At 42.4% G+C, this 23,881-nt stretch overlaps 1 protein-coding gene across 1 annotated transcript in view; it reads left to right on the top strand.

The window, feature by feature from the left end:
• Positions 1–20,139, top strand: part of SLC39A9 (solute carrier family 39 member 9) — a 64,961-nt gene extending 44,822 nt beyond the window's left edge. The window contains exons 3-7 of the mRNA XM_044232305.1: positions 2,308–2,505; positions 10,553–10,621; positions 11,705–11,790; positions 13,352–13,486; positions 16,174–20,139. Coding sequence (XP_044088240.1) covers positions 2,308–2,505; positions 10,553–10,621; positions 11,705–11,790; positions 13,352–13,486; positions 16,174–16,404 — 719 coding nt within the window. The 3' untranslated portion in view covers positions 16,405–20,139. The remainder of the gene's footprint in view (positions 1–2,307; positions 2,506–10,552; positions 10,622–11,704; positions 11,791–13,351; positions 13,487–16,173) is intronic.
• The last annotated feature ends 3,742 nt before the right edge of the window (positions 20,140–23,881 follow it).

Genomic DNA, 23,881 nt, shown 5'->3' with positions numbered 1-23,881 from the left:
AACTGATACATACAAAGCATAGATAAATCCCAGAACATTGCTATAAGCAAAAGAATCCTTACATAAAAGTTATGCATTGTATGATTCCAGTTATATAAAATCCTAGAACAGGGAAAAAAAAGTGTTTCTGGGGACAGGAAGCACATCAGTCCGTGCTTGGGACCAAGAGCGATATATTGATGTCAGAGGAGCATAAGAGAACTTTTCGGGGATTTTAAAATCTTTGGTGTCTTGGTGGTAGTTACTAGAATTTTTTCATTGTGAAAGCTCATTGTGTCTTATTGTATGTAAATTATACCTCAATAAAGTTGATTTTTTACAAAAATAATAGATTTAGGCTTGTCAGGGTGGCTCAGTCAGTTAAGTGTCCTGCCTTCAGCTCAGGTCATGATCCCGGGGTCCTGGGGTTGAGCCCTGTATCTGGCTCCCTGCTCAGTGGAGAGCCTGCTTCTCCCTCTCCCCACTCTTCCTGCTTGTATGCTCTTTCTCTCTCTGTCAATTAAATAAAATCTTTAAAAATAAATAAATACATTTTTAAAAAATTAAAAAAGAGAGATTTGAGCATTCAATTTAAAAACAAGTAGATAAAATCACTGTTAGGAAAAACAAACAAACAAACAAAACTGACCAGATTAAAAAATTCCATTGGGCTGATGAAGAAGTTCTAGAGCTAGATGATAGTGATGGTTGCAGAGCAGTGTGAATGTACTTAAAGCTGTAGAACTCTACACTTAAAAATGGTTAAAATGGTAAGTAAATTTTATGTATATTTTATCACATTTTTAAAAAGATTAAAAAATGGCTATGAAAACAAAATCAGGAATTAGGAGAAGATATAGTTGTTTTTTTTTGTTTGTTTTTTTAAAATTTCACATGGCATGTGCTTTGTGCCCCTCAAAAATATCTTTTAAAGGAATAAGGGAGGGTCTAAAATATTACAAGCTTGTGTGATTTCTTTGATCAAAGGTAAAAATGCTTAATTTGATTGTAAATGAGAAATACCCATTATGTTAGCCTCTCTTCATTAAATACAGCGAAGATCAGGATTCTGGCATTGAGGTATTTATGCTTTGAGTGTCATATGTGAGTATAATAAACCAGAAGTGTTATTTGGCCAAGTGTCACTTCCTATAATTCAGAGTATCCCAGCAATTATATTTCTAGAACTGAATTTAGATGGAAAGCTGTGTCTCTTAAACTGCTCTGCCCTTTTGGTTTTTAGTTAGTGATTGCCTACTGGTATATGTTTTTAAGATTTTATTTATTCATTTGAGAGAGAGAGCACGTGCAGGGGAGAGACACAGAGGGAGAGGGAGAAGCAGGATTCCCCGCTGAGCCGGGAGCCAGACTCAGGATTGATTCCAGGACCTAGAGATCATGACCGAAGCTGAAGGCAGACACTTAACTGAGCCACCCAGGCGGCTCCCCTCCTGATATTTTTTAAAGCTAGTTTTATACTCAGTTTGCTCTTTATTTGCAATTTCTAAATCAATTGAGGTCTAAAACTAGATGAATTTGGTTGAAACTATTTTCATTACTACTGCTCTTCATTTGCCTGTCTTTATCAGAACAAAACTTACTGTAGTTTCTTGATGATATTGGCACAAATTTCTTAGCCAAAAAGAAGGATCTGAGGATGATATCACTTGGGAATATGACTGCTTTCTTGTTCCGTGATTTTCTTCCACTTCCAAGTTTTGAGAGTAATAGGCAGTTAAAACATCTACATGCCTGATACCTGGGTGGCCCAGTTGAAGCATCTTCCTTCAGCTCAGGTCATGTCCCAGGGTCCTGGGATTGAGCCCCACATTGGGCTCCCTGCCCAGTGGGAACCTGCTTCCCATCCCCTGTCCTTCTCCCTCTTCCTGTTGCTCCCTCTGCATGTGCTGTCTCTCTGTCTGTGTCAAATAAGAAAAATCTTGAAAAAAAAAATCTGCATGTCAAAAAGAGTTTATGATTGGCTGGTTTGTAATATAGGAAGTAGATGTCTTTGCAGTAAAGTAAGTAGAGCTTGAAATACAGAAGAATGGGAGCATCTATAAAAATGTTCTGAGGAGGAGGGGCACCTGGGTGGCTCAGTGGGTTGGGCCTCTGCCTTCAGCTCGGGTCATGATCTCAGGGTCCTGGGATCGAGCCCCACATCGGGCTCTCTGCTCAGCGGGGAGCCTGCTCCCCCCTCTCTCTCTGCCTGTCTCTCTGCCTACTTATGATCACTCTCTCTCTGTCAAATAAATAAATAAAATATTAAAAAAAAAAAAAAGTTCCGAGGAGGAAAACTTTTTCTCTTCGTGGTTCATTCTCTTCTAGGTAAACACCACCAAGTGAGTGAAACACAGAATGTGATTGCATCAGACAAAGCAGCAGAAATACCAGTTGCCCATGAACATGAGCACAGCCATGACCACACACAGCTGCATGCCTACATTGGCGTTTCCCTTGTACTGGGCTTCGTTTTCATGTTGCTGGTAGACCAGATTGGCAGCTCCCATGTACATTCTACTGACGGTAAGTGGTCCCAAGGCTGTCTGGGCAGTACAATAAATTTACAGTTTAGAAAGTCACAGATGATTGAATAATTCAATATGTATCAGTGGCCTTCTTTAGTGCCAAAAACTCTTGTCTTTCTTGGGTACTAGTGAACATTTTATTCAGTTGGGGGAGTTGGTGAGTTGTGACATGTGGCACAAGAGAGTGTTCGCTGGGTTATTACCATGCTTATTTCAAAGCTGTCTCATTTTGTTGAGTCTAGGGCAGAAATTCTTTTATTGAGGGGGGCAGAAATTCTTAACCTTTTTTGTGCCGTGGAGCCCTTAGGCATTCTGAAGCCTGTGGACCTTTTATTGGAATCATATTTTTAAACATGTAAACCATAATGTGTTGGATTACAGAGAAAACCTGATTATGTTGAAATATAGTTCCAAAACATTAAAAACAAATTTATGATACAGTAATGTATGTCTTCTTTATTGATGCATTAATTAATCAAGTAATATATTTAAATCATATGCAAGGTGGAGTTAAATTTTATTTTTTTAGGACAGCAGCATGACAGATAGCTTTTATTGCTTAGCTTGGCTAAAAACAAAATTGTGAGAGGGGATTCAACAAGGCAACAGAGTGTCAAGTTGAACATCCAGTTGATCTGGTTTTTTGTTTTGATGGTTACTAGTATAGAAATTCTTGCTTCAGGAAGATATTTTCTTACAAATACACTTAAACACATTCATACCTTGCTTTCCAAGGAAAGATACACTTCCTCAACTACAACTACAATTCTCCAAGACTTAAAATTTAACTCCAGGCATAGTAACTTTAGAAAAAAATTTTTTAAATTAATTACTTATTTATTTATTTTTAAAGTAAACTCTAGGGGCACCTGAGTTGCTCAGTTGTTAAGCGTCTGCCTTCGGCTCAGGTCATGATCCCAAGGTCCTGGGATTGAGCCCTTCATCGGGCTCCTGGTTGGCGGGAAGCCTGCTTCTCCCTCTCTCACTCCCCCTGCTTGTGTTCCCTCTCTTGCTGTGTCTCTTTCCGTCAAATAAATAAATAAAAATCTTAAATAAATAAATAAAGTAAACTCTACACCCATCATGGGGCTCGAGCCCGTGACCCCAAGAAATCACATGTTCCACCAACTGAACCAGCAAGGCACCCCCAGATACAGTAACTTTTTTGTATTGAGATCAATTAATTCATTAGGAAACAAGACAGGTGAACATAGGGGAAGGGAAGGAAAAATAAGACAAAAACAGAGAGGGAGGCAAACCATAAAAAACTCTTTATAGGAAACAAAGTGAGGTTTGCTAGAGGGGCAGTGGGTGGGGGCATGGGGTAATTGGTGGGCATTAAGGAAGGCATGTGATGTAATGAGCACTGGGTGTTTTTTTTTTTTTCCAATTTATTTATTTTCAGAAAAACAGTATTCATTATTTTTTCACCACACCTAGTGCACACTGGGTGTTTTATACAACTGATGAATCACTAAGTTCTACCCCTGCAACTAATAATAAACTATATGTTAACTAAATGGAATTTAAATTAAAAAATTTTTTAAAAAGATCAATGACTCCATCTTTGGCTGGGTCAGCATCTTTAATATGGCTTATATTATTTAAAAAATAAAGATTCTAATCCTTGATACAACATTAATGCCACCATGATAGAATAAATTTGGAAGAGTTGCATCAAACTCCCCTAGAGTTTATAGAGGGGTTTATAGATAATCTCTTTTCAAATACACTGACAGAACTTTGCGGACAGGCACTGCTGGAGAGCAGCATAGAGGTGTCCGTCCAGTGAGAGATCCCCTGACTCCTGCTGTTTAGTAGCTGAATGACTGTGTGCAGAGTTGCCTGAGAAGTGTCCAGCTTCGTCACGTGAGCATCTGCAAACACAGAGACTGTCATCGTGCAGTGTGGTGGCACTTTATATGCCTTTAAAGTAGTGATGAGTGGAAGCAATGATAGGAAGATATCCACGGCTGTAAAATAACATGAAGTAATCGGAGTACTCCTGGCAGTGAAGTATAGGTGGTGCCCATATTTGCAGTTTATGGTCTGTACCCATAATCCAAGGAAGTGGTGAGTTTCACTTAGAGGTTAGTAAAAATTAAAATGCACTTTTTTTCTGAGTCAGGGTCTCAGGCACCCCCTGCATTGCACCTGTGTTCTTCTGTGTGGACCCTAGGTTAAGAATGCATGGTCTACAAAAAAAAAAAAAAATCTGTGAAAAAGCAGGCAAAAGACATGAACAGATAATTCATAAAAAGGTAATTAAAGTAGTCCTTAAACATATGAAAAGATGTGTAACTTCACTTAAGAATGTACATCAAAACTCTGCTGAAATGCCACTTCGAACCTGTAAGGCAAAAATTCAAAAGCTTGAGAATATACTCTGTTATCAAAGCTACAGTGAAACATACCTTCACCTATTGCTATGAGAGTACAAAATTGTACGGCCACTGCAGAGGGGAATTTGGCCATATCAAACAAGATTACGTTTGTATCTATCCTTCAATGCCAAAAATGACACTTCTGAGAATTTATTCTGATAATGCAGCTCCAATAGGAAAATACACATGCATGAGGTGATTTCGTACAGCATTACTTATCATTGTAAAACCACTTAAATGTCCAGTCATGGACATTGGTTGAATGAAGTGTGATGTGTGCATAGAATGGAATTTTACAGGTGGCCCTGAAAAAGGATGAAGAATCAGTTCTTTGTGAATTGATAGGGAGAGATTTCTAGGAGATATTTTTAAGGCGGGAGGGAGCCAAAATGTAAATTAGTATCTATCATATACTACATTTTGTCTAAGAAAGAGGGGGACTAAAACACATACATCTGCTTATTTTTACAGAAAGGATACCGAAAGCTCAGCTAGACAACAGAGTTACCTGTAAGAGGTGGGTAGGATGGGGTAGAAGAGTTTCAGGAGGGCATGGCACTTCCCTGGGCATGCCTCTTTGATGTCCAGTCAAATGACTGGATGACTTTTGGAAACATGCTGCAATTTCCCGTATTCAAAAAGTAAAATGAAATCAACAAGGTTAACTGAAGCAGGTGAACTGTAATTCAAATGAATAACACAATCACACTGAAGGGGATTTAAGAAAAAACTCAGATGACATATGAATATAGTATTTGACTATATAGTTTTAGTTTTGAATGGAGTTGGAGGAGAAGCATAAAAAATTACTGAACTCTTTTTAGTAGGCTTTGCTTTTTGTGAAAGTACAGGTGAAAACAATTCTGAAGCTGTTTTAGGTGTATTCTAGGATTAAGCAAGTGTTACTTTCACTTGAGTAAGTGTGTCGCCGTTGGTGGAAACAGAGTTCTTACTGTGGAAGAGGGGACATGCAAATATGGAATGGGGGAAGACAAGAAAGAACCCCTATGGGGATGGACTGGAATTGGAGCTATTGGACTCATGATTTCTAAAATGTATGTGTGTATATGTGTGTATATGTGTACATATATACGTGTGTGTTTATGTATACATGTATGTATGTCCTAGCTCTGTCTGCAGAGAGGGCCTAGAAGTAAAGACACCCCAGTAGCAATGAGCATACCAGTGCTCTTCAGAGAAATGGCTGATTCCAGGAGAGGGGCAGGGTAAGTACAAACTGAGCTTGGAACATCTAGTGCTCAAAAAAAAAAGTAGGAAGGAAGGGAAAAAATGGAAGCTTGTCACAGAGTTTAGAACCAGCTTGAAGCGGTTCCCGCTGGCCAGATCTAAGACAGTTTGAGCACCAAAAATAATTACGAACAGTAATAAAACAAAAACCATTGAGAAAATGGGAAGCACTGAGCACATTCATGTGAGAGAGAAGAGGAGGAGGGAGAACACTTGCTTCCAGTGGGTTGCTAAATGCCAACTTATAAGTATAGAAAGAGGGCTGGCAGGAGAAAATCCTTTTTGCAAGCTTCGTGGTAAAAATTGGCACGTGCTAGAGTCAACAAATGTTAAACCTAGGGAGTAAATTTTGATTTGTTTATTAGTTGCAAGGGAAAAAGGAATAATGAAATAAAGAAATCCAGTAGTATACTTGACCAGATGATCAAGGTTAAAGTCATCGGTGTCTGTTTGCAATGTGGGCAAATAAGTGCCTATCAGATCAGCCTCCCCACAGATAACTGGGAAAATTTTTAAAAACCTCTATGAAAAGACACTAGGGAGTGGCCTAAAGCAGGAAAATTCTGAAGGGGCGTCAACCCTTAGAATAGGGTAAATTTCTGTTTTTACTGCTTTTAAGCAGTCAACTCCCAGTTAGGGTAGCTAAAACTGATAGAAAACTCGGTCTCTCTGGCCTAAGGAACTAGAGGTCAGGTAGCTACAGCCACTGGAAATTGAGGGGAGAATCTTAGAAAGGCGAGATACAGAGAAACACAGCCCCAGATTTTATGTACAAACCGACGTCTGGCTGAGCCTCGAACCATTCTTTTGCAGGCAGACTCAGCTAAAGAGGAAAGAACTGACCTGGGATTCAGGCAGCTGCCCGAAAGACAGACTTGGCAGTTTAAGCCAAACCAAGTGACTTCAGACAAAACACAAAGTGGACACTCTTTGGAGGCATATAATTGAATCCAGAGTATCCACAAAATGACATTCACAATTTCCAGGATATAATCCGAAATACACTGTACTAGCGAGCAGCAGATAGACATAGATTCTGTGCCTCTGGACATCCTGAGAAGCAGCACCTGTGTGGTATTCCATCTGAGGATGCATAATCTCAGGCCGCATCAGACAAACCCAAAAGGAAAGGATCATTCTTTTCTTTTCTTTCTTTTTTTTTTAAGATTTTATGTATTTGACAGAGAAAGAGCACAAACAGGGGGTGCAGGAGAGGGAGAAGCAGGCTCCTTACTGAGGAGGGAGTGTGACGTGGGACTCCATCCCAGGATCCTGGGATCATGACCTGAGCCACCCAGGTGCCCTGGAATGGATCATTCTATTAAAAAACAAGAAGGGCTCAGAAAGGGACATGTATTCTTCAGAGATACCAGTGTTGCAAAATCGAAGGCAAAGAAAATGCTCCAGATTAAAGGGGACTAAAAAGATACAACTAAGTGCGTATATGACCCCAGACTGGATCCTTCCTGGGAAGGAAAAATGCTCTGAAAGACATTCCTGGACAGTTAACAAAATTAAAATATGCAAGAGAAATGAGGAAAAAAAGTATGAATATTAAATTTACTGAAGTTGATCATTGTAATGTGATTATGTAAGATAATATCCTTTCTCTTAGGAAATACACTTTGAAATATCTGGGGGTAAAGAGTTTTCATGTATGCAACTTACTTTGAAAAAAGTGTGTGTGTGTGTGTGTGTCGTTTGGATATAGAAAGAACATGAGCACAAATAATGAAGCAAATGGGGCAAAATGTTAGATAGTAGGTCATTCTGAGAAATAAGTAATGAATGTTTTTTGAACATTTTTTTTTTTTAATTTATTTGACAGAGAGAGAGATCACAAGTAGGCAGAGAGGCAGGCAGAGAGAGAGAGGAGGAAGCAGGCTCCCTGCTGAGCAGAGAGCCCGATGCGGGACTCGATCCCAGGACCCTGAGATCATGACCTGAGCCGAAGGCAGCGGCTTAACCCACTGAGCCACCCAGGCGCCCTTTTTGAACATTCTTGAAACTTTTCTGAAGATTTGAGAGATGACTTCAAACTTTTATTTGAAAGATTTGAAATTATTTCTAAATAAATGGTTTTATTTGTTTTTTTTTTTTTCCAAATTCATTGAACTTAATTAGCCTTTTTAGTCCAAGGGTACTTTTTGTTTTGTTAATCTCCTTGCCCATATTATTTCCTTTTTGTTGTTTTATTTTTTTTTAATTTATTTATTTGGCAGAGAGAGATGACAAGCAGGCAGAGAGGCAGGCAGAGAGAGAAGAGGGAGCAGGCTCCCCGCTGAGCAGAGAGCCCGATGCGGGGCTCAATCCCAGGACCCTGGGATCATGACCCGAGCCAAAGGCAGCGGCTTAACCCACTGAGCCACCCAGGCACCCCGCACATACTATTTCTTTTCAGTATTTTTCCATACACTTTTTCTTTTTCAACAGTCTTACATGTATTGGGAAATTGATTTAGGGATAAATGATTTTATTTGCGTGCTTTTACTAAATAGCAAATGAGAAGCACCCTCTGGTGGGGTGGTGTTTGATTCCAACTGGATTACATAGTTGCTCCCAGTGGCATTTATGACATTTTCATGATTCTCATCAGTTTCAATTTTAAATGCATTTAAAGGCCCACTGGTGCCCTATAATCCTATACAAAGAATTAAAAATAGCTTGTGTTCCTTTATTCTTCCTCCTGTTCCATCTCTTAAGTCACTGTTTTTGCTTGCTTTCATGTATCTAACGATTTGGTTTTACCTATTATCTACAGGGTTTTATATATTGTTAAATATCAGTAAAAATTCATTTATTAAATTTATGCTGAAGTATGGTCTTTTCCTATAGATTTGTAAAAACTGTTTTAATTTAAAATCCTCTAATATTTATTTAAGATGCTATTTATAACCAGACCTCAAGACTGTATAAAGGAAAGTCAAAACAAGCTTAGCACACAGTATAATATGATACTCTTCACAGTTTGGGGCTACACTGAAATATTTGGTGTCTCCAACCAATTAGGGGCCTTACTGTCCCTTCCTTGTAGTGTTTAACCAGAAGGTAATTTTATTTTTACTAAAAAGATAACATGTTACTTCACTTACGTATGTTTTTTTCCACTATAAACCATTCCTTCTGTGTTCTGTTTTTTTCCAGAAGATTAAATCCTTTGGAATTTATTTGGGTAATGTCCATCTGTCATTTCATCTGGCTTTTTGATGTCCCCATTTTTAAATTTTATGTTGTTTGGACATTATTTACTCGCTTGTGTATTTCCTGCTATAGCAGAAACATTAATGTGACACAGAGAAATATTTTTTCCCCTCTCCAATAAGGATTTTTTAAGCAGCTGTTGGGTTTCCAATGCTGTGCTACATTCTGTAAGATGTAAAAAAGAAATGGAAAGAGGTGGAAAACTCACTTCTGTGTAGTCTACAGTCAGTCTGGGGATATAAGACCTATTTAAGTGAAAACAGCTGTATATATCTTAGGTGTGATCTAGGAACAGATCTGAAGTAGCATGTCGAGTCTGTGCACATAGAGCTCTTGGTTTCTAGGCAAGGGGGACCTTTTGACCTGGAAATAATCTTTGATTCTTTCTTGAGGGAAGTGGTCCTAGAATTAGACTTTGAACAGTGGCTAGGTTTCAGATTGATGAGCTGAGAAGTTTAAGTTCATGCCCAGAATTAAGGAAGAGAGGTTTGGGGGAAGGACAATGAGAAGGTTTTGTTAGAAGGTGTTAAAGAAACTGGTGTAACTGGACTGAGTAGTGAGGAATCCGATGATACCAGCTAATAAAGAGATTAGGCACCCAGTGTGGACTGAATCTGAAAAGCAGCAGGTAACTGGCATTTCAGAAGAGTGGGGTGATTCAGAGTTGAATCCAACAAGGATGTGGAAGATGAGTTAGATGAGGGAGAAACGAGAACAGGGGGAGACCAGCTGGGAACCTGTTGCTCATTGACATTCAGGTGGCTGCAGATTCAGGTTAGGACAGTGGCAATAAAATAGAGAAGGGCAAACATGACAGACATTTTGGTACTGGAATGAAGATAAAGTTACAGGCGGCTGGGGGAGAGGGGTAGGTGGGCAGTGACGAGATAGGTCTGTGGAGACACACCAAGAGGCCACCGAACACTTTCCAGGGAGAGCTGGAGGGTTAAGAGGTGTAAGGCAGTTGAGGCAGTTGGGGGTCCCATATTGTCTGTTCAGGGAAGGCTGGGACTAATGAAGTGTCCCTTCCTGCCCCGCCTCTTTCAGGACAGGGGAAGCTTCCAAGTGTTTGAAGCCAAAGAGAAAAGACAGTCATAGGGAAAATACAATCAAAACTTGAAGAGCTTTCAAAGAATTCTACCTCCAGGTCATTTGTTCTGACATTTTCTGTTTCACATTGCTTCGTGGCTGACTTGTTTATTTGTACTTCAGATCCAGAAACAGCAAGGCCCAGCAATTCCAAAATCACCACCACCCTGGGTCTGGTTGTCCATGCTGCAGGTAGGTAGGGTTGGGTGGTGGTGAGACCCTTTCTCTTATGTCCTGGCATGGGAGGCTTAGTGTGTACATCGCAGGGACCATCCACATGAACTGCCCTTGGGCTGGCCTTTGTGGGGAGGGTTGCTTCATGAAGTCCTCCCACACAAGCACTGGGCCAGGCGGACTCTGTGTCGGGGATTTGCAAGCCAAGAACAGTTTTTGTATTTTTTTAATGGAGGAAAATATTTTGTGGCACATGAGAATTACACACAATTCAAATTCTAGTGCCTATAAATAAAGTTTTTTGGAACACAGTGATGCCCACTTGTTTACATATTATCTGTGACTGCCTTTGCACAGTGTTGGCAGAATGGGCAGTGACTGCAAGGGAGCGGATGGCCCTTGCAAAGCCTGAAATATTTTGTCTCTGGCCCTTTAAGGAAAAAATGTGCTAACTTCTGCCCTAGAGCCTCATCTGGAAAAGAGCCTTGACATTTTGGTACTGAGGAGCCCTGTTGCTCAGTATAAACCCCAAGTGCCTGTTGAGGCAGGGGTGGGCTGTAGAGGGCAGATGGTGCGGGATCGCTGACTGGGCTTGCCTTAGAGTCATAACTGAAGACCAGTCCCAGCAGTAGGTGTCTGTGACCGACAAGGCGTGTGGAAGAGGACACGCTGTCACCTGGACCTTTCTAGTGTAACATGCTTATCTGACAGAAGTTCACCCATTCAGCCAATATTTACTTCTTGAGCATAAGTCACCTATGTGGAGTTGGAGTCTTTATTTTGTTTTTTGTTTTTTTCATCTACAAGATGCAGAGATGCTTACTTTGCAATCTCTGCAATTTCTGTTTTAACAGCTGACATATTGCATACTTGGGGCCAGGTACTATGCTGTTTACGTATGTTATTTAACCCTCATGGAAATCCCAAGAATACATACTTCCTTGAGCCCATTTTAGAGATGAGAAGGCTAAGGTTCAGAAAAGTTAAGGAACCTTCCCAGAGTCACACAGCTCTACCTGACTCTAAAGCCCACACATGATACTACTACACTGTTGTTGTTGTTTTTATACTGTTTTACATTTTATTTTTTTCCAAATTTAGCGGATGGAGTGGCCTTAGGAGCAGCAGCCTCTACTTCACAGACTAGTGTCCAATTAATTGTGTTTGTGGCAATAATGCTACATAAGGTAAGCAGAATTTTAGTGGAAGATTTGATATTGAATATATTCATAATTAAAATCTCTCGGTCATTGGTATTTTTTGGAACGGGAAGATTTTTTTAGTTGTTTTCATAATTGCCATTCATTTGAGATAATTGACGGGCTCTGTTCATAGCTAGGGTTTTTTGTTACTCTTTTCTTAAACTCTCACTTGAAGGGACTTTTTTTAATGGTCATGTACACAAACTGTTTTTTTTTACAGATTTTAATTTTATTTTGTTAAGTTATCAATGGTAAATCCGTTAGTCTACCTTTTTTTTTTTTTTTAAGATTTTATTTATTTATTTGAGAGAGAGACAGTGAGAGAGAGCATGAGCGAGGAGAAGGTCAGAGAGAGAAGCAGACTCCCCGTGGAGCTGGGAGCCCGATGTGGGACTCGATCCCGGGACTCCAGGATCATGACCTGAGCCGAAGGCAGTCGTCCAACCAACTGAGCCACCCAGGCACCCCATTCTACCATTTTTAACACTTATATGGATCTGTGTAACCACGATCAGGACATAGAACAGCTACATTACCCCAAAACCTCCTCCCACCACCCTCAACCTATGGAAACCACTCAGCGGCCTCCCCACGGCTCTTTTTGAGAATGTCATATGATTGGAATCATATAGTACATACTCTTTTGAGACTGGCCTCTTTCACTCATAATATCAACCTTTTCATACACTAAAAGGTTCTGTCCTGTGCTTTCTGTCCTTTTCTGTCTTTCCTTGTTACAGTATCACGCTGTTTCCGTTACTCTCTGTAACCTTACTGATGCCGCTCCAGCGTCTCTGGGGTCTGTCCGTGATATCTGAGTATCATTCGCTGAATCTGAGTATCATTCGCTGATCCTTTATCACCCAGCAGTAGTCCCTGGTGCGGATGTACCACAGTTGTTCATACAGTCACCTGCTGATGGACACTTGGGTTGTTCCCAGTTTTTTGGCAATTATAACTGGAGCGGTACAAGCATGTACACGCTTTTGTGTGAACACAGCCGGCGTTTCTGTTATGTACACAAACTCTTAGATTCTCTATAGAGCTCTACATTTTATTTTATTTTTTTTAAGGTTTTATTATTTATATATTTGACAGAGAGACAGAGAGAGAGAGAGAGAGGGTTCACAAGTAGGCAGAGAGGCAGGGAGAAGGGGAGGGAGCAGCACCAAGCAGAGAGCCGATGCAGGGCTCGATCCCAGGACCCTGAGATCATGTCCTGAGCCGAAGGCAGAGGCTTAACCCGCTGAGCCACCCAAGCGCCCCGAGATTTTTATATTTTAAAGTAATTTTTCTTCATAAATGTCTTTGTTTTCTTGTACTCTTTTCTTGCTGAAACACACACATACACACACACACAGAGACGCAGGATATTTTCTCAGCTTAGAACATTAATTCCTAAAAGGCAGAACTCAGTCTTGCTATCATGCCTGGTTGTTTTTTTATTTTTGTTTTTTCGGTGAGAATTCAGTCAAATGACACATGCTTTGTAATATAGAAGTGATCCATACTTTAAGAGTAATTAGGAATACTTTTTCTTTTCTAGGCACCAGCTGCTTTTGGACTGGTTTCCTTCTTAATGCATGCTGGCCTAGAACGGAATCGAATCAGAAAACACTTACTTGTCTTTGCACTGGCAGCACCAGTTATGTCCATGGTGACATACTTAGGACTAAGTAAGGTAAGTCTGACTCATTCCTCGCTTATCTAGACAAGTGTCTAATTCTTTTGTGATTTACCAGAACCTGTGGTCTTCTGTGTTGAATTATGCAATTAAGTTACCCATTCAAACTAAAGATGAAATTAAGGGGCACCTGGGTGGCTCAGTGGGTTAAGCCACTGCCTTCGGCTCAGGTCATGATCTCAGGGTCCTGGGATTGGGTCCCGCATCGGGCTCTCTGCTCAACAGGCAGCCTGCTTCCCTCTCTCTCTCTCTGCCTGCCTCTCTGTCTACTTGTGATCTCTGTCTGTCAAATAAACAAATAAAATCTTTAAAAAAATAAATAAATAAAGATGAAATTAAGAGTAAAAGCCAGTACAAAGTAAACATCTTAATTCCATGGCATTCTCTTCATAAATTTAGAGCATTTTTCCTATTCATTTATTTTGAAAATTTCTTCCCCATCAGTTCTGGAAACATTTGCACAGATATATGATCCTTATTTTTTAAATCTTTATTTATTTTTTATTTTTTAAAGATTTTATTTATTTGTCAGAGAGAGAGAGAACACAAGTGGGGGATCAGCAGGCAGAGGGAGAAGCAGACTCCCTGCTGATCAAGGAGCCCAATGTGAGACTCAATCCCAGGACCCTGGGATCATGATCTGAGCTGAAGGCAGACACTTAACTGACCGAGCCACCCAGGTGTCCCCAGATATATGATCTTTAAAATAGCTTAATTGAAGCCTAACCAAACACACTAATTTTGTTTGACAGATATATAATAAGTCACAACAGTACAAATTTAATGTTTAAGCAGGTGCATGAAGAGTGAGGAACAAGCAAACAGCAGTTTTGAGGAGAATAGGGGATGAGCAGAGATGTCTGTATTCTCAGTCATCAAATACTAAATATCCAGTTCTTTATCATTGCACTGAACATAGCATCAGACCTCAAGTAACATGTGTTCTTTGTCAGTTCTGAGCCTGGGCATTCTTCCCTGTTGTTCAAGGTGGACCTTTCCCTGCCTTGCAATTCTGTCCCCTGGGGCTGTAGTCTTTTTTTTTAAGATTCTATTTATTTATTTGGCAGAGAGAGACAGTGAGAGAGGGAACACAAGCAGGGGGAGCAGGAGAGGGAGAACCAGGCCTCCTGCCCAGCAGGGAGCCCTATTCGGGGCTCAATCCCGGGTGGGATCATGACCCAAGTTGAAGACAGACACTTAATGACTGAGTCACCCACGTGTGGGGCTGTAGGTCTTAACAGCCCTCCCTGTGGTACTTCAGTGTCAACTGATCCGCCACAGGAGGAAAATCTTAGAACCAAGCTGACTCAGGGCTAGTTCATAGGAACTGCTTTCCCCCATACTCTCTCTGATGGTCATTGGTTCTGACTGTCATTCCATTCATAGTTGATACAGTAAAACTTGTATTAAAAAAAAAAATACGAGAAATGAGGTCGTTAAAACACGATTAAGTTCCCGTTCATCAGGTTCATTGATTTGGATTGCTAACAAATAAGGTGTTGTAAAAACCCCCTCTGATCATTTGAAGATGCTTTTCTTCTTCTTCTTCTTTTTTTTCTTTTTTAAGATTTTTATTTATTTATTTGACAGAGATTACAAGTAGGCAGAGAGGCAGGCAGAGAGAGAGGAGGAGGTAGGCTCCCCGCTGAGCAGGGAGCCCAATGCGGGACTCTATCCCAGGACCCTGGGATCATGACCTGAGCTGAAGGCAGAGGCTTTAACCCACTGAGCCACCCAGGTCCCCCGATGCTTTTCTCCTTTCATTCAACAAGCAATGTCTAGTTCCTTTTTAAGTATTACCCTGTTTATCATAGAACTTCTGACAGGAAGGTATAATTCTGGAGGCATGGGGTTACATGTTACGATATGGTGTATTCTCTTCTTAAAAATTTAATTAACTGGGGCACCTGGGTGGCTCAGTGGGGTAAGCCGCTGCCTTCGGCTCGGGTCATGATCTCAGAGCCCTGGGATGGAGCCCCGCATTGGGCTCTCTGCTCAGCAGGGAGCCTGCTTCCTCCTCTCTTTCTGCCTGCCTCCTCCTCTCTTTCTGCCTGCCTCTCTGCCTGCTTGTGATCTCCATCTGTCAAATAAATAAATTTTAAAATCTTAAAAAAAAATTAATTAACTGTCATAGTCCATAGGTCCACTTTTGTAATAGAAAAAATTGAAATTCATTGTGTCAGGATTAGCTTATAAGCTGTTTCCAGCCTCTGTGAGGGTAGATACTGCATCTGGATTACCACTGTATCTCAAGCACCATCCTAGAGCCTGGTGTATAGGGATGTTCATTAAATGTTAGTAGAATAAATGAATGAATGTGTGAAATTGAACACCTGCATTAATAATGCCGTTGGTTCCATTGTAAGAATAATACATGCCAGAGCTGTTCAACCAGACTTGAAATTTGTTTGAAAATGCAGTTGTGTTTGTGGCAATAAACAGCAGTTTATAAAACTTATAAAAAGCAGTTGTGTACGTCATCAATAGTCTTAAATTTGGAAGTTTCTCATCAATAACAAAATTGCTCTGATATCAAGTTGTCCCCAGTGTCCCATATCACACCAGTTGTGATACTGAGTGGTGTTTTTGTTGTTGTTGTTGTTGTTTTTTAATCAGACTTTCTCCTGACCCTGAATTTTACTGGTTTTAATTTTTCTTTTTTCTCTCTCTCTCTTGATTCACAGAGCAGTAAAGAAGCCCTTTCAGAGGTCAATGCCACTGGAGTGGCCATGCTTTTCTCTGCTGGGACATTTCTTTATGTTGCCACAGTACATGTCCTCCCTGAGGTGGGCGGAATGGGGCACAGCCACAAATCCGACCCCACTGGCGGGAGGGGCCTCAGCCGCCTGGAGGTGGCTGCCCTGGTCCTGGGTTGCCTCATCCCGCTCATCCTGTCAGTAGGGCACCAGCATTAAACATCGGATTCCGCCTCGGCTGTTTGCCGTCCTGGGAGGACAGCCAGCACGGGACAGCTGATCACTCCCTCGGTCTCTTGTCTCACCTTGCCCATCTCAGCCCAAATTCCTAGAGTCCAGAGGGAGGTGAGATTAAAACCTGGAGCAATGGAAAGCTTTTAGAGTGGAAACAACACGCTGCGACTGGACACAGACATTCCGTTGTGTTGTTTTTTTAAAGGGCCCTTGGCATTTTGAGTTTTGGTGTTTCTCTTAACCCTATTCTCAGGGAAGATGGAATTTCATTTTAAGGAAAAGTGGACAACTTCATACTCACAATGAAACAGTAATTATGAAAGTACAGTGTTCCATAATTAAGCTAAATCTCTTTCTTGGTTTAGAGGCTCTGCCACTTACTTTGTCCATTGATTTTGAATATGGTTGTCGCTGTGTGAGACCGGTGCTTTAGCATCGCTGCCACATACCTTAGTAAAGGTTATAATGCCCACTGTCTTAGATGCTAAAGAGAATTGTAGTTCATTTGGGGCAAGAGTCAGGAAAATGACAGCAAGGCACATGAAAAGCTGACTTTTTACTCAAGAACTGTCCATTGAAAAGAGGATGTCTGGAGAGACTTACCTCCTTTTGCACCTGCCTCTTTAAAGAGAGACTGCTGTCCCATCCTGGAGCCACAGAGATGAGCTAGTATTGAAGGAGGCAACGAGAATTTCCTCTCAAGGTCTCCTCTGCAGAATTCCTGCCTCCCGTGTAGAGGAGCCAAGTTCTGGTAGGTTCAGGCCCACTCAGGCCTTCCTTCCAGAACAGCCAGGTCCCAAAGTGTCTTTTGAAATGAAAGGATGTTAATTTTAAGTGAATTTGGATAGTAACTGACATCTTTATCATAATCTTTTCAAAAGTAAGATTACCAAGACCTATGTTGTCTCTTTTTTTCTTTTTATATATTTATCTTAGCACACTAGCAGTCCCTATGGCAAAATACTTGGTGTCCCTTGGGGAGCGCTAGGTCAGCATCACATAAGCACCTGTAGCAGTGAAGAAAGTCAAGATGTATGACAAGTGGGAAACGTTTGCCTCTTGATTTAAAGCTTATTGAAATCATGTCTGTTGTCTCTTCATCTTCTCCATGCTTTTCTCTGGACTTCTCTTCCACGCCCCTCCTCCCTGTCTATAATTTGCTGCTTACTGCGGGTGGCGACGTTAGTTATCTGTGTGAATTGAATTCTCATCAGGACAACCACTTCTTGAACTGTGTTGATGAAGATAACACTGTTTCTGTTCTTCATTCCCTTCAATGAAGTTACCTTTGTGTCAAATGCAACTTCGTCAAGCCCTTAAAATATCACTTATACATATATGAGATGACACAATCACTAATATTCTGGTCATTTAAACAGTTGAGATAGTAAAAGTGTTTAACCAACTGGGATGGTTTTTCCATATTTGCCAAAATCCCTGTAAACTTTGTGTTATCAACTAAGTGTATAATACTATGTTATTAATTTATTTTGATTTTCTATACCATTTCAAAACACATTATATAAAGAGGGAACCAAGGCTATTTTCTTCAGGGCAGTGGGTTTAGGAGTTCGTAAGATATTTTATATGACGTACATGCCAGCATGCCTATAATTTCTTTATTTCCTTCCTAGATTTGTCACTGGGTCCACAGCTATGGAAATAGAGCTTGTGAGCCCTCTGCTGGCCGTAGACCAAAGTAGCATTCATAGGATATGGTTTTGTATAGTGGCTGGCAACCATTGCATATGATATCAAAACCAACAGAAGGTACAGTCTGGAAAGTCTGAGGGACTTTCCTGATAACAACTCTTGACTTACAGGAATCATGGGGCTTCGTCTGGTTCTCTGAGATGTCATGGTTGCCTTGATTCTCCCTGCAAATTTATTTTGTTAAATAAATAGTACATCTTAGTGTCTGGTTTGATTTGGGTAGCAGCACTTTCTATCATCCTGTTGCGTGCAATGATGAGAAATTCATTCTGCCGGCCAAAGCCTCTGAGCAGTGCCTTGCCATCATTAAAAGTTTGGCTAGAATATATTGCTGGGGGGGCTGGGCAGGGGGAGCTTGAACTCTGGCAAGGATTGAACCATCAAACCTCCAAATTTGCCTTCCCCTGTGGACCTCATGTTAACAAGCATACCTTTTAAGGCCTGTCAGCCCTCGGGAGCTGTGGGCTTTCCCAGATTTTAAAGCTGCTGCCCCCGGAGCTACTCATTTCTCTCCTGGTCAGCAGGCAGAAATGGCCATACTAACCTCAGAGGGCTCAAAGGCACCTCCAGGGCAGGGGACCGAGCAGCGTGGCAGAGGCCTTCTTCACAGGGGTACAAACTTGCTCATGCTGGGCGGTGTCCCAGAAGGGGCCGCAGTGGTGGTCACTTACTGGCGCATTTCAGTTCTGTTTTCCTCTCGTGTTTACTGCCTCCTTCGATGTAGATGCCTTAATGCGCTCACACATTTGGAAACATTGGCAGTCTTAGGTTGCTGCCGTGATTACAGATGGAATTACTGGCTACCAAAGAGATGCAGCTGATAATGACGGGCACGGCCCTCCTTCCTCGTAACCAGACTTAGTCTTCATTGCAGTTTGTCTCCATTTCCTCGGTAGGGGCAGATTTCTTCAGATCCCAAATGCACTCTTAAATGGCAAATGAAGTTGGAAAATGCTACTGGTCCATTCCCCTCCCTTGTTTTCCAGCGGATAGCATATCAGTCCCTACTTCCCCGAAGCAGCGCCCTTCCAGGGCTGGCTGCTTTCCTGTGCACGCTGCTGCCAGATTTCTTTAGGCAAAGGCTCTGCACTGGAGCGTAGAGAATTGGAAACAGCTCCATCTACAGAGGCTATGTGTTCTCTCTTCCTCCATCCCCTTTTTATCTCCCTATTCAAAACAGTTGAGTCAGTCTGGTTTCCTGTATTTTGAATCGTTAGAGAAAGGACAGAGGTGGTCATTTTGAGGGGTCAGTTCTTTGTAGAGAGGAGACGATGAAATTGTGTCTTTTACCAGCCCACTTCTAAGTGTCACTGCCTGGTTTTTCTCTTTTTCAAGGATTAGAACTAGGAAGACACACCAGCATTGGAGTGTTACGCCCCTCAAACCCATGGTAGCTAGGTACTAAATAGGGGAGCTGTCTACCAACCAGAAAATGTTCTTGCCTACAGGTCCTCTGGGCTTCTTAAGAGATGAGAATAGTGACCAGATTCTCCCAGACTGCTGCAATGGAAGGTGATCTATAAGAGAACCATCCTTCCATTAGAAAAGTTCTACTCAAAACAGAATGATCCCAGGAGCACTGTTGAAGATGCTATGACATTAAAACCAGTGATGGAGCCCACCCTCTGCCCTGTACCTGAGACATCTAGATTCACCCCAGGAGACTTGAAGGAAATTTGTGACTTGTAGGAAAGGACTAGACAACCATTGGGAATTCTCTAGATGTGCTCAGCCAAACGGAAGGAAATTGGCTTTGATTTGTTTTCTGATAGCATCTTCTATCAAGTTGGAAGTCTCATGGGATAAAACTGCAGTTCCCCTGGTTCAGTAGCCTGAAGAGCGATTTTTAAATGTCCCCTTTTCTGGATCCTTTGTAAACATGAATCATTCCATGGATGGCTGCCTTATAATTTTGTCTCTTTCCACGTTAATTGTGAATGGTTAAAAAAAAAATTTTTTTTTGCTGTTTTCTGATTTGTTTTATGATATTAAATTTTTATTAGTGGATACCTTATGTGAGTGGCTCATTACTTAATCTCTTGGCAGTTTGCTTCTCTGTTTGACGACTAGACTTGACCCCCATTTGAACATCAGAAAAGGTAATGAAAAGCTTTCAAGGACAGGGGAAAGATGCACCCACTATATGCAGATCCTTTAGGGAAGGAGGGATGCAAAGGAGGAAGAGAGATGAAGGAAACAATATACCATGTGTCCAAAACAATACTAACTCATTGACTTTTACTTTGCTTTGCCAGCATTTTTAAGAAATATTTAGGGAGGTAGTATACTCAGAAAAGAGAAGCAGGCAACAGACCCCCCCCATCACAGTGAGTTCAGTCCAAGGACAGAGTTGCTGTAGGAATATATAGAGGCTGTGAACACCTGACCCTAGAAATAGAGATTCTAATAGAAGTTCAGTTTGTAAATTTGTTTCTAATGCCTAGAAGTTAGGGCAGCATCCTACAGTGTAGTTTTTTACAGTGTCAGAAATAAGGTACCTTGTGTCCAATCCCTATGTCTAAAATGCCCTTCCCCAGCTCCCTCACCTCCTTCTAGCCTTGATCTAAAGTCTCCTTCAGTTAGGTCCCCTGTGACCACCCGATTTAAAACTAGTATGTCCCACCTTGCCCCAGTCCTCCTTAGTTTGTCCTGTTATTTCTTTTTTAGTAGCACTGGTCACCTTTTAATTTGCTTTCTAATATATATCCTTACTTTGTCCTTCCCTACTGAAATACAAGCTCCAGGAAGCTAGGTTCTGGATAAATAGGTGTGGTTGAATGAATTGGTGTTCCCTGAGGAGGCACTTTCTAAGCCGAAGCCGAGTGGCTAATCTGTAGCAGGGCTCTAGCCGGCGGCAGAACCAGCCTCCAGCCCTGCATCTGGCTCTGCCCCCGCTCACACTGAGGTACGGGTCTGCACACGGGGCTGAGTGTACAGGTGGGAAATTAACTAGGTTTGGGTTCCTAACCCACAACCAGCTAAAGTTGGTAAGGTGCTGTGTGACTGACTGAGGGACCTGAACATCTGGTTCCCATTTTGGGCTCCGCTCCTCATTTCTGTTGCAATGTTCCCCCTTGCCCAGTTTTCTAAAGTTGGGTAGGAATGTGAGGGAAGACCTGTCCCATTCCGACTGCCTTCTTTATGGAGGGATCCTAACAAATACGAGAGCCATCAGAGGAGGGAGCCTAGTGGAGACAGGATGAGAAGCCAGAGCATTTGAAGAGATGTGGAAGGAACTGAGTGTTTGCCTTCATCTGGAATGTTCTTGGTAACCACCATCAGATACTTCAAGGGCTGTCAAGTATACGAGAACACAGATGCTATTTTATCCAGAAGGTGGAATGGAATATAAGCTGAGCCCTACCTCTTCTCCATTTACCTCTCATTCGGCAGCATTAACTCAACACAGAGCCCTTCCAACAGACCGGGCACTTGAATGCTGAGTGTTCAAAAGGGAGTAGGGGTCACTTCCAGTCCATAAAGACCTTGTGATTCTGAGAAGGATTCAACAAGAAGACACAGTTGCCAGTAGGACCGGGAGGCAAGCACAGGGTGCTCGGGGAACGCATGGGAGCAAGGAACCCACAGTGAGGCTTCAGGAACGACATTGAGAGGGAGAGGAGGCCTGCGTGAATCGCCGGTGGAGCAGTCGGAACGGTCTCGGAGCAGGAGGACCTCCGTGGCAAAGGCCTGGTGGCACAGGAGAGAGAACACGGACTCCGCAAAGAAGGTGCCATGAACTGGCTCAAGGACAGAGGAGGTACCAACAGGTGATGTGTGACGTGTCCATTCCCTAGGTGACGTCTGTGCTTCCAGATGTAAAATTGCACAGATAACTGGGCCTAGCCAGGGTCTCTGTGATTCCCTCCTTGCCGGCAGCCATCCCAGGCGCAGTCCCGGCTGACCTCAGGAGCTCTGTCATCACTTGGATCATTCATGGACATGGTAGTCCAGAGACCCCTGTGCTCCACAGGCTCTTCTGGCCCCTCAGGGTGGAGCTTGGTGACTTTTTTCCTTCCTCATCCCTACTTGTCTCCCCCACTTCCTGGCTGGGGCCCAGAGACACCCCTCCATCCCACTGGCGAACGTCTGTGTTAGTTACAGTTCTGTACAGAGGGCCAGGTGGAAGCTCAGTCTTCCTTCCATCCTTTGGTTCTCCCTCTCCGAAAGTCCTCTGCCACCCCGCACTCCGATTTACCCAAGGGCACATGTCGTGGAACATGGCCCTCTGTGGTCACTGTCTGACTGGAGTCTCCACCCTCCACCTCTTCCAGCTGTCCAGGCCCTGTGTGAAGGTGGAGATGGGAGCAGGAGGGGCAGGAACGAGAGCAGATCCTCCCCCGCGCCCCCATTCTCTTCTGCCCATGACCTCACCCTGCTTGGTATTTGGAGAAACCAGAAAAGAACGTCTGCTACTGGACCTGGAGAAAGCATTTCAAGGGTAGCACGATGCTGACAGTTGGCGGGGCCCCTTTTTGATACATTAACCCGCGAGGTCTTTGATATATGAAGCCCAAGATCTTTAATCAAGTACAGGTGGAGCCCTTGGCACCTGATCCATTGAATTGTTAATTTTGTTCCAGATGAAAAACCAGCCCCTTGGCTCTTCCTCAGAGGTCCTGGGAGAGTGTGTGGGATTGTAACAAGAAATGGCTTTGAGCCTGTTGGCCAGACTGAACACATCCCTCTCCCCCAGTGAAATGTACTTGCTCTTAGAAGCCAAAGGAATGTATACATTTTAATCCACACATCACCCACAAGGGGGAGCACCGGATACATTCAGGGTTCCTAAGCAGTGTGCTCCCCACAGCGATGGCCTTGGATGCCACGGGACTGTGTTAGTGCCCCGAAGCCACTGGCAGGCGGGAAAGCAGTAAGTTCTTGGGCCCCTCCCAGAAACACTTCGACATTGGCAACAGGTGTGAGCCGTCTCCAGGCAGAGAGAGGGCAGAAGCCTGGCCAGAGGTTGACCCTGCTGATGAGAACAGAACTATTTCATGTAATGCAAGAATCTGCCGGCTCAGACCATCTCAAATGTGGGACTGCCGGGACCCAGGGCCATTGGTCTGTGCCGGCACATACTCTCCTTTGACTCCCCAAGCCCCTTCACTTGGCCTCCTGGCTTTGAACATGCATGTGGTGCCCTGTACCCCCCTCCCCCTCCCTCTTGGGTTCCCTTGGAGGTGCTGCCAAGCCCTGTGCAAGCAAAGGAGCCTGAGACCCATGCTTGGCCTTAGAAAATGCAGCCATGGGAATGCAAGCTGGTGCAGCCACTCTGGAAAACAGTATGGACCTTCCTCAAAAAGTCAGAAACAGAGCTACTCTATGCGCCAACACTCCTGGGTATTTACCCCAAAGATACAAATGTAGTGATCCAAAGGGGCACCTGCACACCAATGTTTACAGCAGCAATGTCCACAAGAGCCAAACTATGGAAAGAGCCTAGATGTCCATCAACAGATGAATGGATAAAGAAGATGTGGTATATATATGTGTGTGTGTGTATATATATATATATATATATATATATATATATTCATATATATGAATATATGTGTGTGTATATATATATTCATATATATATGAATACTATGCAGCCATCAAAAAATGAAATCTTGCCATTTGCATCGACATGGATAGAACTAGAGGGTATTATGCTAAGAGAAATAAGTCAATCAGAGAGAATATCATATGATCTCACTGATATGAGGAGTTTGAGAAACAAGGCACAGTATCATAGGGGAAAGGA

Source organism: Neovison vison, chromosome 13 (assembly GCF_020171115.1).
Source record: "Neovison vison isolate M4711 chromosome 13, ASM_NN_V1, whole genome shotgun sequence".
Lineage (NCBI taxonomy): Eukaryota > Metazoa > Chordata > Mammalia > Carnivora > Mustelidae > Neogale > Neogale vison.
Note: the sequence above shows the minus strand (reverse complement) of the source record. Positions and strands in the feature narration are given on the sequence as shown.